The 19,402-nt window shown below is 41.4% G+C and overlaps 1 protein-coding gene across 1 annotated transcript in view; it reads right to left on the bottom strand.

The window, feature by feature from the left end:
• The window catches only part of Sdk1 (sidekick cell adhesion molecule 1), a 1,082,085-nt gene that overhangs the window by 730,011 nt on the left and 332,672 nt on the right, over positions 1–19,402 (bottom strand). The window contains exons 3-4 of the mRNA XM_045142963.1: positions 9,239–9,345; positions 5,858–6,005 (exon numbers count right to left, since the gene is read on the bottom strand). Coding sequence (XP_044998898.1) covers positions 5,858–6,005; positions 9,239–9,345 — 255 coding nt within the window. The remainder of the gene's footprint in view (positions 1–5,857; positions 6,006–9,238; positions 9,346–19,402) is intronic.

The raw sequence follows: 19,402 nt of genomic DNA, 5'->3' as shown, positions 1-19,402 counted from the left end.
TATAAAACTTTTAAGGCACATTATTTTGAAAGCTCAGTTAACTATAAAAGTATTATTATGCGAAGATCTACTTTATCAAAGCATTAAGTTGTGGCTTCCAGTACAAATGCTAATTTAAATGGATCTTTCTTGGAGCAGTTGAAATGAAACAGTAATGAGTTAAGGGATGTTCGAGTATTTAAGCATGGGCAATTATGAGTGTGGCTGTTTGTAAGTCACCTGGGAGGCTGTTTATCACCTGTACTTCACAGCCCAGATCATTACTGGCAAGCCATCTATTGCAAAGCTGACTGCAGGTCTGAAATATTTAATCTATAAACTTCACATTTTCAGGGAAACACGTGCAAGAACATTCGTGCTTAACACATTCCTGTCAGGTAGACTACAGGATGCAATTTGAGCACAAAATCCTGCAATTAAGCAAAAGAATGGCATTGTACACACCGAGTTTTTGCGTCCTAATCTGATAACTGCCAGCATAAATTACCTCCTGGAGGTAAAGAAACATTGCATGGCATCAGACTTCACATTCCAAAGCTTGAGAAATAAAAAGGAAGAAAGGAAAGATATCTAAGCCAAAATAGCATACAAGAATTTTATTTTCAACAGAGAATATATTTATGACAAAGCTATTCGCAACTTTGATATGCAAAGACAGCAAATTAACTGTTTGGATTCAGTAAATCAGGGAAATAAACATGAATTTTTTCATCTTCTCAGATGCATAAAACCCATAATTATCTATTCATATCTCTCAATATAATTTACCCTCAATTCTTTCAAAACATCATTTTCCCTTCCAAGATATTCTTGGGCTCTGACAAGCCATGTTCTGTGAAATGTGTGGTTCTTATCTTGTTCTCTTTTCTGGTAAAGAAGGGTTCAGACATTAACCTGACATTTCTTCACATCCATTCATTCACTCAGCCCATTCAAGTGATGACTACACTTCAGCCTTGTAATCTACCAAGCCTAACACAGCTATAGAAAGATTCTTCAGGTGGTCAAATACCCTGATTAACAGCCCACCTGAGGACTAGACAGAGGGTTCAACAGGTAAAGTGCTTGCCTTGTATGTATGAGTATCTGAGTTCCATCCCTAGAACCCAAGTTAGAAAAAAAAGAATTAGGTCAGGTATGATGGTGCAAGCTCCTAATCTCGGTGATGGGAAAGTGGAGGCAGGTGGATCCCTAAGGCTTGATGGCTAGTGAGTCTGGCCTAATTATGTGAGTTCATAAGGGACCCTGTCTCCAAAAAGGAGGATGCAACTAAGAAATGACACTCAAGGTTGTCCTCTGGCCTTCACAGGAACACGTGTGTACAGCACGCATGCAAACACACACACACACACACACACACACACACACACACACACACACACAGTGTAGACAGGACCTACAGACTGGAGTAGTTAATGCAAGACAGATGAACCAGGATCATAATTGAAGCTTCCTCACATTTCTGAGATAAGCCATACCACTCAATATGGCAGTGTGAAGAGTCCCAGTGAGCTGAGCACCCCTATGAGGTTGCAGCAAATCCTGCCAGCTGCCTCCACTTCCTGTATAATAGAAGGGCTCTTTAGCCTTTCTCCTCCCCAAGGGGAGAAGCAGCTGCAGCGAACGGAGATCTTGGTCCCCTGGACGACACAGGTCACAGATCCTGGACCGTGACTCTCACAGTTAAAGCCTGATGACAACGAACAGAGAACAGGAGCTGATAGTGTTCAGACACATGTTGGTCACAGGCTACAGGCACGACATCTTGGCTGTGCTAGTTAGAAGACGGACATTCTCCTGTGTCACCTCTTCCCACTTGTACTAGCTCCTCATGCCTTCTTCCAACCCTCCCCCCCACCATGTGACCTGTGTGTTCACAAGTGAATGACCACCTGGATGTCTCCTGGAGACTGCTATGCTGTTGGTTTGCCCCTGGCTCCCTGAGCCCTGGGTGTAGGCCTGGTTACCTCTCCTTCTGCCATTCCCCATATACTGCACCATATACTGCTCTCAAATTTCTCTTTGAAAAGAAAAAAAGCCAAAGCCAACCTCTGACTTGTAGGCAACAGCATCAAGTGATCACTCCTGGGTGAAGAAGTGTAAGTACAATTAAGAGACCAAGTTTAATCTAGATCCCCCTCTGCTGATCTCAAATGTGATACATAAACTCACTGGCTCCTGCTGGGTATATAATACGCTTCTCAAATGTAACTGATCCTAAAGGAACTCCACCTTTACTCCTTCAACACACGTTGTTCCCTAATACTGTCTAATTTGGGAAAGAAACAGTAACTCCATCCTATCACTAGATTAGGTCAAACATGAGGTAGCTCTAGCTTCTCTCCATCTTTCATATCTGATACAAAAGAAAACCCTGGTTCTACATTCAAACTATAACAATATCGGACACTTCTGACCATCTATACTAAAGCCCACATTAACCTTTGTTATTTCAAATTGAAAGCTGGTCTTCTAAATAAATGAGGAAAACATGCTGAAGCAATACATGGAAGAAATGGCTAAAAACACAGAGCAAGTTCAGCAAGCAAAGCAAACGGAAGAATCCACCTGACAGAAAGGAGGGCATGAGCTTCAGAGTGCAGCAGAAATGGGTTTGAGACCCAGAACTGCTGTTTGCCATCTTTGTGTCCTGGGTGAGTTAGCATCCCCAAACTTCAGTACTGACAGCTGGAAGTGGAGCTCATTCTAAGAGCCTCTGAAGACCATTCTGAGGATTACAGAAGATAAGTTTTAAGTAGGTACTCTAATAATAGGTGCTAGGATTATTAACAGGCTATGTAACTAATTTTTTAAGCTGTAAAACATTAGAGTTAGTGTTTCTCTTTGAGACGGGGAAAAAAAAAAAAACATTGACTCACTGACTTACAAGCCTAACATCACCACCCCCCCTTTGTTTTTGGTTTTTTGAGGTAGGGTTTCGCTCTAGTCCAGGCTGACCTGGAATTCACTATGTAGTCTCAGGGTGGCCTTGAACTCATAGCGATCCTCCTACCTCTGCCTCCCGAGTGCTGGGATTAAAGGCATGCACCACCATGCCTGGCTTTTCTAATGTCACCTTTTAAAGTTCATAAGACTGTTAAAAGATTGGTGGCTGTGTAGAGAAGAGGTTCCTCCATCCCAAGCAAAGGTTCCCTTTCCTGTTGTAATGGGGAAGTGAGTTCACATAAGGAGGCTAAAAGCAGATGTAGATGCTTAACCTGTGCTCAGCATGTGTGACAGACAAGACCCACTTTGAGCAGGCTCCTGGCTTGATACCTCTGGCAGAGCAAAACAAATCTCACGTGACCTCTGACTTTGATCTGCAAACACCTGGGCAGGAACAGGGAGAGATGGCTGTTCCATCTTCAAAGTGGAAGTTGCTTAGCCACACGCCTTTTGAAAGTTGTATAAACTAAACTGGTAGAGAACGTCATGCATATGCTGGTTTATGATGTCTCACACAGCAGCTACCTAAAATGTGGGGTGTTGACAAGATGGAAAAGATGAAAATAGGGGCTGGAGAGATGGCTTAGTGGTTAAGCGCTTGCCTGTGAAGCCTAAGGACCCTAGTTCAAGGCTTGATTCTTCAGGACCCATGTTAGCCAGATGCACACGGGGGCACACGCATCTGGAGTTCGTTTGCAGTGGCTGGAGGCCCTGGCGTGCCCACTCTCTCTCTCTCCCTCCTCCTCTCTCTATCTGCCTCTTTCTCTCCGTCTGTGGCTCTCAAATAAATAAATAAAGGTAAACAAAAAATTTAAAAAGAAACAAAAAAATAAAATATGAAAGTAAAGGTCCTGGCAGACAGGTATATCCCCATCATGAGCCTCACCTTGTCTCTCTATGGAAAGGTATGCCACCATATTACTTAACCTAGATCAGAGATTTGTCAACAGTTTCACACCTATGAGTGGACCGTTCATTTCATGGATCACTGTGTTAAAACTCTCATAGCACCACTCCATTATTAGCTCATTAGGGATTAAATAATTAATGATTGATTAATAATTAGATAATTAAATAACATTTAATATGCAAATCCAAAAGAAAGTTAATGGTATTGAGTTATTTCACTGTAGACATTAGGAGTTGTTTCACAAGATACCCTTTTGTGCTTCTTGAATAAATACCATCTCATGAACATAGATAGAGAACACATGAACCAATATGTATGTGTCTTCAACCAAGCTGAAATAATTCTGCCACTATGAACTTGCTGTCATTGACATTAGGAGCTGGTGGTCAGGGAGAAGCTGACTGGAACACCTCCCCCAACTCAGCACAGTTCTGGCCCTGCTCTTACCCCACCTTCACCGGCCCTACCGTGCGCCACACTGGACCCTTCTGGAACATGTCTGTAAAACTCCACCTTGGCTGCCTTTTGCTCAGCAGAACAGTCTCCTAAGGCAATGAAATATTGATCCTTCATGTTTCTTTCTCCAAACCAAAAAGCATCCCTTATGATTGGAATCAATATAAAAGTGGGTATCCAAGTAAGTTCCAATAAAATAAAGAAAGAAGCACAGCAGGCATGCCACGTTTTTTTGAAGTAGTGAATTCTAAAATGTGACTTTTACATAGATTTACATATTTTCCTATTTCTGGACCATCAAAATAGAAGCTTAAGAACAGTCTAGGATCAATCAGGGTCTGAATGTGACAGAAAGAATGGCCCACTGGGCTTAGAGGAGAGCCCATGGACGTGAAGGTAAGCACAGCCTTAGTCCTACAATTAGCTTCCACCATTTTATTTGAGAACCATTCAACAAATGCTTTACACAAATCCTTTTTTAAATTCAAACCAAGAAACTTTCTCCTCATGATTTCTTAAGATTTTTTTTTTTTTGCATTTCATTCATAAGCAAGAGAGAAAGAGAAAGAGAGTATGTGTGTGAGAGAGAGAGAAAGAGAGACAGAAGGATGAGTATGGGTGTGCCAGGACATCCTGCCATTACAAATGAACTGCAAATGCATGGGCCATTTAGTGCATCTGGTTTATGTGGGTACTAGAGAATCAAACCCAGGATGTTAGGCTCTGTAGGCAAGCACCTTAACTTCTGAGCCATCTCTCCAGTCCTTTCATGATTTTTATCTGAGTAAAACTGCTTGACAACATAAATGTTTGATTTTATCTAAGTTTATTGGAGTTCTTGGTTCTTTTGGAATACTTTCTCCTTAAAACCTTAATATTTGGAATGTTATCTTTAAATTGGATTTCAAAATGTCCTGCTAAGAAATATATACCATTTTTAATTGCTCTAAATGAAGACAATCTACCTGGCATTGGATAGAGACCTTGAGGGTGGGAGAGGCAAGAACACCTGGTAATGCTGCCTAAGTAATCACAGAGCAACTATTCTACAATAGATTGGAGAGCCACTAATTAGTCAGAAGGAAATAAAGCCACTGTGGCAGGATAAAAGGATAAAGACAAATAAGCAGTGATTACTGTTTCATCATCAGAGAAAGTATCAAATGTGGCTCAAGAAGGGGGGGGGGCGGAATGCCACAGCTGTTTAAGTAAATACCAGTTCTGGTTAGATGGGGCAAAACACAAGTCAGAGATGACAATGGCAAGATGCATTCAAACCAAGAAAAATGGGCTGCAGAGAGGGGACACGGCCTGGGGTTCAGGGTGTGTAGAGCACAAAGAGTGGCGTTTCATGGCCAATTGTTTAACATGTTTAAAAATAAACAAGCCAGTCTTAAAATAGCTGTTTATTAAGGATCTATGGAAAACTCCAGTAGGTTATTCTTGTCACATCCCTGGTAACCTAAATGGGTTCACTTACTATGCAAATGGTACAGGCAAGTGTAATTAATTGTATCCAAAGCTTCCATATTCAGAGCAACTTACATTCTGCTGCTGGGAATAATCTTGTGCCCTTCTCTAAACCAAGTCACTTGAGGTCTGGGGCAGCTGGTGATGGGCAGTAAGTTTAGAACTGCAGCATGGCCTTGAGAAACTGTTTCCCTCTGGTCTGTGTCCATGAACTTTCCCATATCTGCAAAGAAAAAAAAAAATTAGACTTTTAGAGTTCTTTTTTTTTTAAATTTTTTTTTGTTTATTTGAGAGAAAGAGAGAGTGTGTCAGAGAGAAAGAGAAAGGGAGAGGGAGAGAGAGGGAATGGGTATACCAGGGCCTCCAGTCACTGTAAACAAACTCCAGACCACCACCCCCCAGTGCATCTGGCTTACGTGGGTCCTGGGGAATTGAACCAGGGTCCTTAGGCTTCGCAGGCAAATGCCTTAAACTGATAAGCCATCCCTCCAGCTGACTTTTTAAGTTCTAAAACGCTTTTTATTTTGGTGTAGGAGGTAGGAGTTAGAGAGGAAAACAATTATATCCTACAGGAAAGTTGCTACACTAAGTAACATGGCAAGCACAGCAGCGCTGACCATGCAGAGACGGCCACGGAAGACGAAGGAGGAAGCAAAGCAGGCCGCTCAATGGGACAGCAGTGCAGTGTCAGGGGGCGACTTGCACAATGCCATGGAGTGCTTATAGCTCTGTGGGCCTAATTTGACATAGGCTTCCTTCTACTGGTTTATACATTCTTAGAGGACACAGGAAAAAAAAAAAAAAACCACAGCCAACAGGCTAAAGGCATAAATGGCTAATTTTAAGTTAAGAGCTTGGAAATTCTGAAAATCCCCTACATTGCACTTGGATACAGATAAATGTGTACACACGCAGATCTACAAAACCATGTATTTTTTTGACATAAGTTTAGATTTTTCTATAAAAGAGTTCTTTTAGGGGGCTGGGAAGGTAGCTTACAAAAACCTGCTGACCCAGGTTGCGACTGGATCCCAGTGGCGACATGGAGCCACATGCATAATGTGGTGCATACACCTGGACATTGTTGACAATAGCCGGAGGCACTGGGCTGCCCATACTTTCTCTTTCCTCATAAATAAACAATATATTGCAAAAGAGGCCTGTTAGACATATCTTTATCAGTCAAAACTTATTTTATATATGAGAGTGAATAAAATGAAGGAAAAGATAACAAAACAAAACAAATTGGCAGATTATCCACAGTTAGAGTCAAATGCACTCTAATGGGAAGGATAAAGGAGTGAAGGCAAACTATCTAAGAGCTAGACCTGAAGGGTAGGACATAAATAATTAAGCAAGGAGAGGTCCAAACTCAATTTTATAAAATAGAATTTAATATATTATAATCCATTCCAGGCTTTTAAATTACTCAAATTTGGTTTGGGTATTGATTGACACTCTATTTATCATGTTTTCAATTACCCTATGGAATAAAAGTTCTGAATTACTCTGTAGATGGATTTGGCTGGATGACTGAAGCAACACAATCTAGCAAGATGAACGCCTTTCTTATTACTTAAGAGGAACTAAACACGCACAGTATCAGAACCTCACTGGGTCATCCATACTTGTGGGAGAATCATTAACTAGATGTTATTTTACATATTAGCATAAAAGCATGGGGTCTTAATGGGGGCCAAAATAATACAGATAGCTTGTCATCACTAAGCAGAATAGCCCAACCTACGAGTTCTATAGTGTTGCTTACAGTCTAGGACATACTGTATATGGGGTTTTGATTCAAGTGTCCCCCATAAACATTGGCATTCTGGATGCTAGGTTTCTCTAGCAGGTGGCAATTTGGTAATTGGAGTCTCCTGGAGGCAGCATCGTATTGGGGGAGTGGGTTTATGGATGTTACAGCCAACTTTCCCTTGCCAGCGTTTGGCACACTTGCCCGTTGCTGTCGTCCATCTGATGTTGCTCAGGAGGTGGTGTCCACCCTCTGCTCATGCCATCGTTTTCCCTGCCATTGTGGAGCTTCCTCTTGAGTCTGTATGCCAAAAGAAACCCTTTCCTCCTAGAAGCTCCTTTTGGTCTAGTTCTTTGTGCAGCAACGTGAAGCTGACTGCAACACTGTCATACAATTTAAAATTTAGAGTATAATGTTGTTTACTGCAAAGCAGAGAGAGAGCGTTTGGTAGTACACTCAGATAGTCAATGTTAGAAAGAGTTTTACTCTTTGTAGAATTTGAACTTCATCAAAAGGATGTGTGCACAGGCCAAGTCCTCTGCCCTCTTCCCCACAAAGACTACACTGAAACTTAAGCTCCCTGTGTTTTTCAAGTTCCTTCACTTACTTCTAAAAGTTTCATTTTCCAAAGCAGATCTTTTCAATAAAGGAGAAATCACTGCAGAAGTAACCACACCTGAGACTCTGTGCAGACACATGGCCAAGCAGCAAAGACATTTCTAAACAGTTCATCAAGGGAAAGAGCTGATGATGAATTGACAAAATATGGTCTAAATTGGCTTAACTTTCTTTAAGAAATCATTTTGAAGAGCTTGGGAATGTCTCAGTAGGTAAGACATTTTCTTCACAAGCACATAGGCCCGAGTTTTATCCTTAGCACACAGGTCAAAAATGCCAGGCATAGTGACATGTGCCTGTAATCCCAGTACTAGAGCGATGGGGACAGGAGGATCCCTGGGGCTCACTGGCAATCCAGCCTAGCCTCCCTGGGTCAATGAGAGATCCTGTCACAAAAATGGTGGACAAAGCATGAGGAATAACACACCCATGGTGGTTCTATGGTCTCCACATGCATGTGCACACACATGTGTGTGTATATATATATATATATGTGTGTGTGTGTGTGTGTGTGTGTGTGTGTGTATGTGCATATATATATTTACACACACACACACACACACATACATGTGTGTGCAATCAATTTGAATCCCAACATAAGCAATCTTAATGCTGCTGATTCATGCAGAAGTTACCTTCCTCAATTGTTTTCATCCTCCCTGGGGTCTTGGGAAAACTTACATCTCTTCATTTGGAGAAAGTGGCACAGATCTGATACCCCTCACCTGAACCACCATGCTAGTTGTTTACTTATCTTTAAAAAAAAATTAAACTGTATTTTTTTATTTGAGAGAGGGAAAGAGGAAAAGAGGTAGATACAGACAGAATGGGAAGGCCGGGGCCTTCAGCCACTGCAAATGAACTCCAGACATGCACCACCTTATGCAGCTAGCTTACGTGGGTCCTGGGGCATCAAACCTGGGTCCTTTGGCTTGGCAGGCGTGTGACTTAACTGCTAAGCCATCCCTTCAGCCCACCATCATGCTATCTTAATTGAACCAAAGACAAGTATCAACTTCTGCCATGGCTACCAGTGATGTGCATGTAGTTGATGGACAGAAGAGGCCCCCACACTGCACACATACATGCCACTTGAACTTCCAGCTTCCTCTGCAAGAGGGCTCCCATCCGGTTCCGTACCACACAGCGATAAACCCCAGCATCCAGCTTCTGTAAAGATGGGATGATATACCTGAAAAATGCCAAAAAGAAGCATCACTGATCACATGGAGAAACAGCACGGGCATCTCTTGTGCTAGGTGCTCAAGTAATGGATTACTTTTGGTACCTGAGTCCTGCATGATACCTCCCTGGAAGAGCAGTGAGAGGTTACCTCATCCATGTTACCCTCCCCCGCAAGGCTAGGAACGTGCTGGGAGCCAGGAGTGCAGTCCGTCTTGTTATTGTGCCCTGTGTGTCGCACAGCACCACATACAGAGTAGACAGGACCACAGACTGACAGAAATGTGAAGTGATTAAAGGTCACTGCAATTAAAGTAGACCTTTCAATTTAAAAATATTTTCATGCTGTAGAACCTCAGAGTTTCCAGAAATGACTTTCGGAACTGATAACACCTTCACACAAGGTGCCATGTCGTTCTGCATGGGAGCCATCGCCACCTTCAGGATGGGGTGCAGCTATTGTTAGGCAAAGAGAACTAGGGACTAGGATGGTCTCCTGTCTCCACCCCAATGTGGACATCTGATATAATGTGCATCCCTCCTCTTATTCTTTCTGACACTAACTTCATTGTTTCCTCATTTGTCATTCCTAGCCTAGGGCTATAATCACATCCATGCCTTTCTAAAACCCTCATTATCTCTCCAAGGTTTGTATGGGGGGAGGGAGGAGTAATAAGTCTCAATTATGAGTTTACTATTAGTTTCATAATTTAAGATAAGTAAGTAAGGATATATAAACAACTGGGAAAGATTTCACATCTCCTAATCCTGGGCCTGAGATGGCACCTTAGCTGGTTTCTAGACCATGTTAACAAACAAACCAAGAACAAGCCATCAATCTGATAAAGGATTAATATAAAAGCCATAAGGAGCTCTGTGGGTCCCTAGGTCCTTAGGGCAGGCCACAGTTTCCCCAAAGGCATCCAGGCAACTGCAGTGGGCACGCAAAAGAATCACTTTTAGGAGACAGTCTCTGTGAATAGCTTGGTTTAATCAATGGGGAAATGGGTTTATAAGCAGTTGACGGTCCTAAGGGAATTGTATGTACAAGGTTGCTTGCTGATGCCTAATTAGCATATGGAGACATACATTCCAGCATGTAAGCAATGGCAAAGGGAAGGTATAGGGTACAGAGGGATGGGCTGTGCAAAGGTTGCTGGCTGATACCATGTAAGAAGTTTCCTAGGCAACTGGCTAAAGGTCACAGGGCAAAACCTAAGTTCAGGTGTGCCAGGTTTGGAGAGTTAGTGGCCTCCCGTAGCCCAGGGGTCCTTAGCTTTGCCTAGCAACTCAGGCCTGCCTACTGAAGGCTCTAGTTTGTGCCTGGAAGTGCCCAACAGAGTTCCAACCAGGTAGCTTAGCAGCAAGGGAGATGACTCAATTAAAATATGAACAAAGGAGTTGAGAACACACTATCCAAACACGAAAGGCAAGTGGCCAACAGGTAAATGCAAAGGTGTTCTGCTTCATTAATCATCAGGAAGACATTCTGTAGGACTGGAGAGAGATGGTTCAGTGGGTAAAGTACTTGTCTCTTAAGCATGGAAACCTGAGTTCAATCCCCAGAACCCATGTAAAAAGCCAGGTGTGGTTAGCATATGCTTGTAATTGCAGGGCTGACACTAGTGCGAGAGTTCCTCATACCTCTTACGGAAGCTCGTTAACAAACAAGCAAAAAAAATAAATTTCGAATGATGATGAGCATGTAGAGAAAAGAGAACCCCTGCCCAGTGTCGTTGGCCTTGTAACAGAAGCAGTCACTGCAGAAAGCAGCAATGGAGGTTTCTCAAAAGCTTAAAACACAACCACTATATGGTCCAGCAAGCCCATTTCCCTGGGCATATATCCAGGCATTTGAGAGCAGGAACTTGAAAAGCTACCTGAACCCCTTGTGTTCACTTCAGCTTCGTAACAGCCAGGATGGGGAGGCCACCTAAGCATATGCATGGAAGAGAATGCTGTGCATCCTTAAAAGAGGATCATGGGGATGGAGAGATGGCTTCGCAGTTAAGGAACTTGTTTGCAAAGCGAAGGGCCCATGTTCGACTCTCCAGATCCCATGTAAGCCAGACATATAAAGTGACGCTAGTGTGCACAGTTGTACATGCGCACACGATGATGTATGCATCTGGAGTTCGACTGCAGTGGCTGGAGGCACTGGTGGGCCAGTCCCCCTCTCCCCACCAATTTAAAAGAAAGAGGATCGTGCCTTTTCCAAGAACATGGAAGACCCTGGAGGACATAATGCTAAGTGAGGTAAGCCAGACACAGCAGGAAAAATACTCCCTGTATGACAACACTTACTGGATGTTCCTGAAACAGCTACAAGCTACATGGGGAGAACTCAATGGTGCTGACAGGGGAAGTGGGGTTGGAGGGGCAGTACCAAGGGAAATCAAGTTTTAGTTCTGTAAGATTAAAACATCCTAGAGATCTACTGTAAGACATAAAGTCTACAGCTAACAATATGGAACTCCACTATGGAACTTTATGACTAAGGGGGGTTGGGAATTGGTCCAGTGGTTAAAGGTTGTTGCTTGCAAAGCATGCCTGCAAAGGTTCAGTTGCTCAGTACCCAAGTGAAGCCCGATGCAAAGTTAGTCTGATATTTGTTTGAAGCCTAGAAGCCTGTTTTCAAACACCCTTAGTTAAACAGATGCAGTGACACACACTCCCCCCTAATAATTTTTAAAATAATAAAAAGAAAATAAAAATTGACTAAGAGACTAGCTGTATGTGCTCTGTCACACACAAATACTATTGAATAAACAAGGCAACAGGAGATACTTGGAGGTGATAAAGACACACTAGTGGGAACGTATGCACCAGGTATGGATAGCCAGTTGTATGTCTGCCATGTCACATTACCACAAGACACAAGAGTTGGGGGTACAGCTGGCTCAGTGATAAGAGTTTGTGCTTAGCATGGGCAAGGCTCCAAGGTTGATTCCATTGCCACAGGAAAAGAAAGTGTGTGGACTGTACTAGAACAAAACAGATTGGAGATCATCTCTTAATTTAAAAACAAACAAGATAAGACTTGAAGCCTGGATACATTTCACATTAAGAAGTAATGTGAGAGGAGAACCTCCTTTACAAACATGGTGCTCTGGTGGTAGTAGTTATTTTTAAAGATATGTTCTCTAGCAAAGTACAATAAGAGAAACAAAATAAAATCTCAGGTAAAAGACAAACTATGTGATATGTTTTCTTTCCTCAGTTCCCAGCAGACCTGGAATCATTTATATTCAACTAATTGCTCATCTTTTTACCCAAGTGTGTCCAATTAGTCATCCTGAAAAAGGAACTGAGAGGAGTAATTTTAGGTGAATAAAACATTTGGACAATACAAGTAATTCAACAGAAAGCAAATATTAATCAAAATGAGTTTTCCCTCTGATAATCTTCTTGAGGCCCTATAGAAGAACTTATAAAATCTTTTGTGGTAGGAAAAAAATATTGCTGAGTATTAATCTTAAAAATTTTGTTCCATTATGAGGAACAGTTCATCTCAAACAAAATTAATTACTGAAGACAATCAGAATAATACCAAATGGAACACTGAGAGTCAATGCCATTTACTCAAATTATAAATCAGAACCAGAGCAGGAGTGGTTTGATTAGCATATCCTGTGATTATAATAAAAAGGGTTTTGGAGAACAGGTTAAAAAAAAATCAACAAAACTTTTTGGAATAAAGGCTAGCACAGGTCATTGAAGGACAGCCTGAAAAACTACAAGGTCATTTTATCTCTGCATTGTAATGACAGTCAGATAAGTGTTACTTGTTTTCTTTTCTCCTTTTTGAAATATCCCACATGGATATAAAATTCTCACAAATTTCTATAATAATTTTATGGGCTAATGCACAAAATAGTGCTGTGCTGCCTTCAGACAACATGGTGAAACAGATACAAAATCGAGTATTAGGCATATGCTGTTTGGTGTGATCTCTTAGGATAATGTCTCACCAGGGAAAAATACACTAAAAAGTTACAAAATCCTCCACCTATTCAATTCCCTTCACATATGATGTTCACCTAACAGATGGAAATATTTATTGTAAGTCTATTGTTTATAAACACACATTTTGAAGCACAGAAAGTTTCCTGGCTCTATATAAAAATGTATGACACAATCGGAACACCATATGCTGCTAAGATATAGGAAACAAACGTTTGCTCCTATTCTCAGTAAGCACCATGAGAATGTTTGCATTCAAGATACTGACACAAGAGTTCTGCTAAATCCACACCGACGTTTTCTAGTGTAACAAAGAAAACCGAACGCAAGGTCTCTACAAAGTCAGGGATTAAATGTCCACATCTGCTGCTGTGGGAGAGAACAACTCTATGAGGAACCAGATGAGCCATTAGACCACCTAGACATTCCTTTAGAAAGTAGCTGCCATCTCCTTTCATTCCACGAATAAATTCCTGACTATCTCAGGAATGGCCATTTGACACTGCTTGTCTGCCTAGGAGCTGGCCTCTGTCACTAGGTTTGGTCTATTTTCTACCCAGGAGTTTACTACAAAGGTCAAAGACCATCTGGTTAGAAACCTTACTTGTCACTGTTCAGGGCAGAGCTGGATACAGCCAACTCAACACTCCTGCCATGGGCCCATGGTGACAAAAATCACTCTAAGGGACTCATCTGTTAGATGTGGTGGGAACATGACGGTGGTTGGACATGGCAGTGGCAGGAACAAGGGCGCAGTGGCAGTGGGACACAGTGGTGGAAGGGCAACAGACCACCTAACTCTGTTCTGCCAAATTTCCAGGTGGGCCTGTGATTCTAAAGAAAGCCACTACCCAAGCAACAATTCATGCACACCAGTTTGTTTCGCTGGCTCAATTCCGAGGTGAAAATATCTGAGGGAAGATTTTCTAAAAAGTTACTCTGTTCATAGGAAAACCTCAGTAACACTTCAGTGAGTGATTTTAAAACATGACTTCCTGGCAAACTATATACAGTCATTAGTTGACAAAGAATCTCCAAAAATTGGGACAAATTAACCTGTAATAAGGAATTTTCCTGAGCATGAACTACTAAATTTTTAGAAAGTATATGACAAATACTACTGACTTTTGTTAGGAGAGTTACTGTTGAGCAGCTATCTTCAATACTAAGTATACATGAGGGCTAAGTATATTCATCAAGGTAGCAAACCCACATCTTCAGAACAAGGGGAGATCTTTATGGTTAGGGATCACAACTCAGTTGATAAGAAAGAATTCAGACCAATAAAATCAGTTCAAATGTTCTCTTCCAATTCCACAGCTGTTTGATAACATTCTAATATGAAATTGAAATTGCAGAAAGGCATAGCGGCACATACTTCCCTACACTCTGGAGGCCAAGGCAGGAGGATTGTGAGCTTCAGGCCAGCCTGAGCTGCATAGCTAGACCTGTCTCAAAAATCCCAATAAAATAACAATAAGAAAGTTGCTTATGCCTAGGGATATAGCTCACCAGTATAACTCTGGCCTTGTATGCATGAGGCCCTAAACTCAAACCTGACTTTGGCAAAACAAACAAAAACTTAAGGGGGATGTGAGAGGATGTTGCTCAGTGATAGATTATTCACTAAACTATAATTTAATGCTACTATAATATTTATTTTGCATCAGAATAAGTAACTACGTTTTGTAATTAGCATGTGTGTCCTGGCTTAAAGTCCATTCTTATCTTTGAAATTTGAAAAGGGGGGGTAGGAAGGGATGCAAATACACTCTAAAAGCCATTTATAGCTTTCATAGAATCACCTTTTGGGAGGGAGGTTAGAGCAGAATTATGTTTTCAATTTTATATTTATAAATTTCCTGTATGAAAATTTAAGAAACAGTAATAAAAAGTTCCATGTGTCTATAGCTGGCTTTTTCCTCAAGCAAAATAATAATGAAACACCCCTATTAGAATTTTATAAGAAAGAAATAGACAGATTTTGAAGGAATGCACTGCTAGTAGGTCATGCATTGGGCAAGCTGAAGGTCATTGTTTTTTAGACAGCTAAGGTATCACATGATGGGTGGGAACGAGGGAGCCATCCATTTGGAACTCTGGGTTTGTGAAAGTTGTCTAATATGTATATTCTTTTTTTTAATTTTTTTTTAATTTTTATTTTTATTTATTTATTTGAGAGCAACAGAGAGAGAAAGAGACAGAGACAGAGAGAGAGGCGCGCCAGGGCCTCCAGCCACTGCAAACGAACTCCAGATACCTGCGCCCCCTTGTGCCTCTGGCTAACGTGGGACCTGGGGAATTGAGCCTCGAACCGGGATCCTTAGGCTTCACAGGCAAGCGCCTAACCACTAAGCCATCTCTCCAGCCCTAATATGTATATTGTTTACCTCAGAAATTGTCTTAAATGAAAAGGGATAGTAAATAGGTACCTATGAACCTGGGCTGAGGTCTACAGAATGTGAAGCAGTTGTGTTAGGATCACAGATCTGGGCAGTGCAAAGCTTTCAAGGATCAGCCGAATGATAGCATTCCTGAAGCTTTGTGCTGATTCTAGGATACCATGAAAAACTGCACGAGGCTTTATCATCATCGTTATGAAAGCCTACACAAAGTTCAAGGGTTAGTGTCAAAATGGTCCTAAGACTGTTGGAGACCCTGGTTTATGTGACTGCCCCTAACATAAATGTTTTTAGCCTTCATTCATTTCTATCTTTCCTTACCTAATTTGGGCAGAAAAGGTAATCTCCATTGAGTGAAGCATGGGCACATGACTGGAATCATTTTGTCAAATCCAGCTTTATGAGAATTGAATGAGCTCATATCAGTAAGGATAGAAAGCCAGAAAACCTTTGGGAAAGAAGGCATTGATTTTTTTATGGATAAAAATCTTTTATTCCATCTCTGATTACTTAATTCTTTATGATATGAGATTCTCTGTGGACATAAAAAATGGGAACCATTATACCAAGTATTAAAAGTATGAAGACAGGCATTATTGTCTACAGTTAAAAATATCCATGCAGAGAAGTCATGAAAATGGGGCCTAAAGTACAAGTATATAAACACAAGTGAATTAGAAACATAAGTTTAAAAGCTTCTATTCATCTCGTTTGGAAGTACTTGTCAACAATGAATCATGAGATTGCTTTGTCTTACTGGCTAAAGTCTTCAACTAGGATCCAAAATGATCCTAAGACAGGAGACCCATGAGAGATTAATTACCTAAATCCAAATCATCCCCAATAATAACTTTAAAAGGCCTGATGCTAATTCCTTCTCAGGTATTCTCCAGAAACAATCCTATCTTCTGTGGCTCTACAGCAATGAAAACACAGACTGCATTCTAAAGACACAAACTCATAATATTATCATGTTGTTATTATTATCATTATTATTTTATTTATTACCATTACTATTATGGGATATACAGACACATGAAGGCACCACTCATTATTATAGGGATCAAAATCAAATGCGACAGGGTGAGTCCATGCTACATAAGCCTTGGAGGTCAGTTTCAGTTACTTTCACTTGGCAACACTTTTGATTTCCCACACGTATCACCTCCATCCTTACAGACAAAAAAGACAAAAGAACCCAATGTATTTTAAATGAGTAATTCTTTTTTTTTTTTAAATCCAGGAATCACAAATATCACTTGTGACCCAGATGAAAGGTCAAAGTGAGAATGCAGTGTTTATACCCACTTCTGCAGCCACTCACTGTGCTCGCCTGGAACCAATCACGTGAACGGCCTAAGTGGAGCTGTATGGGATTGAATTTATTTTACTTAAAAAAATGGCCACACCAGCTCCACTGAGCCAAAATAACCCTTTATTGTAAGCTGAGCACTTCACTGAGATAGGAACAATAGAGTGAGAGCCAGCAGAGGATTAATAGGAACCAAGGTTAGGAAAATTAAAGCCAGGCAGAGAGAAGGAACCTCTAGGGCAATCAGCCTTTACTGTAAGATGAAGATGACAGGCCCCTCAGTTCACTTGGTTAATAAAGAAACCAACTCATTTTTTCACCTAAGAAGAATGTTCCTAAATAGACCCTTTACAAAATGAGGTAGGTTTAAAAGTAACAAATGAAGAGACACATACAGAGATATTCCTCAACAGTTAGTGATATATTTTAATTGGAAGATTTCCCTAAGGATATCAGGTCTAAAGGATATGAACAAGGAAAACAATCTGAAAAAAGTGACATAATTAAAAACATTAAGTCTTCAGATATAGGAACACAGTACATCTGTCCATCGACAGAGTTCTCTTATTTCTCTCAACAATGTTTGAGGTTTTCAGTGTAAATATTTATCAGATTAATCCCTAAGAACTTCACCTTTATGATGTTATTTTAAATTTACATATTTTTAATTAATTTATTTATTAGAAACAGAGAGGGAGAGAAAGAGAGAGAGAGAATGGGCACACCAGGGCCTCTAGCCATTCCAAACAAACTCCAGATGCATGTGACCCCTTGTGCATCTGGCTTATGTGAGACCTGGACAATCAAACCAGGGTACTGGGCTGGAGAGATGGCTTAGCGGGTAAGCACTTGCCTGTGAAGCCTAAGGACCCCAGTTCAAGGCTTGATTCCCCAGGACCCACGTTAGCCAAATGCACAAGGGGGCACATGCGTCTGGAGTTCGTTCATAGTTGTGGGAGGCCCTGGTGCACCCATTCTCTCCCCCTCCCTCCCTCCCACTCTCTCTCTCTGTTGCTCTCCAATAAATAAATAAAAATAAATCTGAATTATCTTTAAAAAAAAACATGTACCATCATCCTCAGCTAAAACAAAAATCTATTTTGTTTTTTTCGAGGTAGGGTCTCACTCTAGCTCAGGCAGACCTGGCATTCACTATATAGTCTCAGGTTGGCTTTGAACTTACAGGGATCCTCCTACCTCTGCCTCCCAAGTGGTAGGATTAAAGGCCTGTGCCACCACACCTAGCTCATGTGATTTTTTTTTTGTTGTTGTTGTTGTTATTTTCAAATCACACAAATTGTCATCTTTACAAGTTTGGGTTCTGCCTTCTTACCTTTCATGACTCTACTTTGACTGCATGGAATACAATCAAAATGGTTTTGTTGTCTTTATTCAGTCAGTTCCACTTTTTGGTTTCAATCTATGGATTTTCCTCCTTACAGATCCCACTTTCCTGCCTCTCTGCCTGTTTCTAGGCAAGATAAACTGATTTGATTAGATGCTGTGAATCTGACCTTGTTGAGTACTGGATAGTTTTGCATCCTTTTAGATATACTTGAGTTTTGTTCTGATACTATGAAGATACCCAGAAATAATTCAATCCTTTTAAATATTGCTTTTTACAACTAGTTGGGGAGGGGGGAGCTGGAGAAATGGCTTAGTGGTTAAAGCACTTGCCTGTGAAGCATAAGGACCCTGGTTTAACTTCCTAGTACCCACATAAGCCAAAGTAGCACATGCACCTACAGTTTGTTTACAGTGGCTAGAGGCCCTACAAAGAGACATTTGAGCAGCACTAAGCAGCATGAACGATGGGAAAGAGGTCTGGGAGAGCAAGACTGGAAACGGAGAAGAAGTCACACCTTGGGGAGAGCCAATAGAGGGAGACAAATGAGGGTACTTTAACATCACTACAGAGCCTCCACTTCAGACAAGGCATTTAACCATCCACTGGGCAGAATTACCTACTGTGGATGTCATATAGCTTTCTTGCAACTAATGAAAGGAGACAGAAGCAAATCAGTCATGTTGGGAAGGCCTGGGGCTACAAACAGGTCCAGCAACACCGCCTCCTTCTCCTCAGATGGCAGGTAGATGCCATGTGCTCTTCTCCCCTTGTGGTGCTCTTTTCCAAGTCCACGTGAGACTGCTATGATCCTGCCTGACCTTCAACCATGGGACCATGCTGGAGCCATTCTTCTCCAAGGCCACCCAAGACTGCTATAATCCTGCCTGACCTTCAACCATGGGAGCATGCTGCAGCCAATCTTCTCCCCTCAGTGTCTGTTCTGGGGATGCATTTGCCTTCCCTGCTCTTTGTCTGGGCCAGCAGCACAAACTCAGGGCTTACTCTATGCACACAACCAGCTGCCCAGAAGGACCTCTGAACC

Source organism: Jaculus jaculus, chromosome 2, assembly GCF_020740685.1.
Source record: "Jaculus jaculus isolate mJacJac1 chromosome 2, mJacJac1.mat.Y.cur, whole genome shotgun sequence".
NCBI classification, from domain to species: Eukaryota; Metazoa; Chordata; class Mammalia; order Rodentia; family Dipodidae; genus Jaculus; species Jaculus jaculus.
This window is presented reverse-complemented; position numbering and strand designations above follow the sequence as displayed.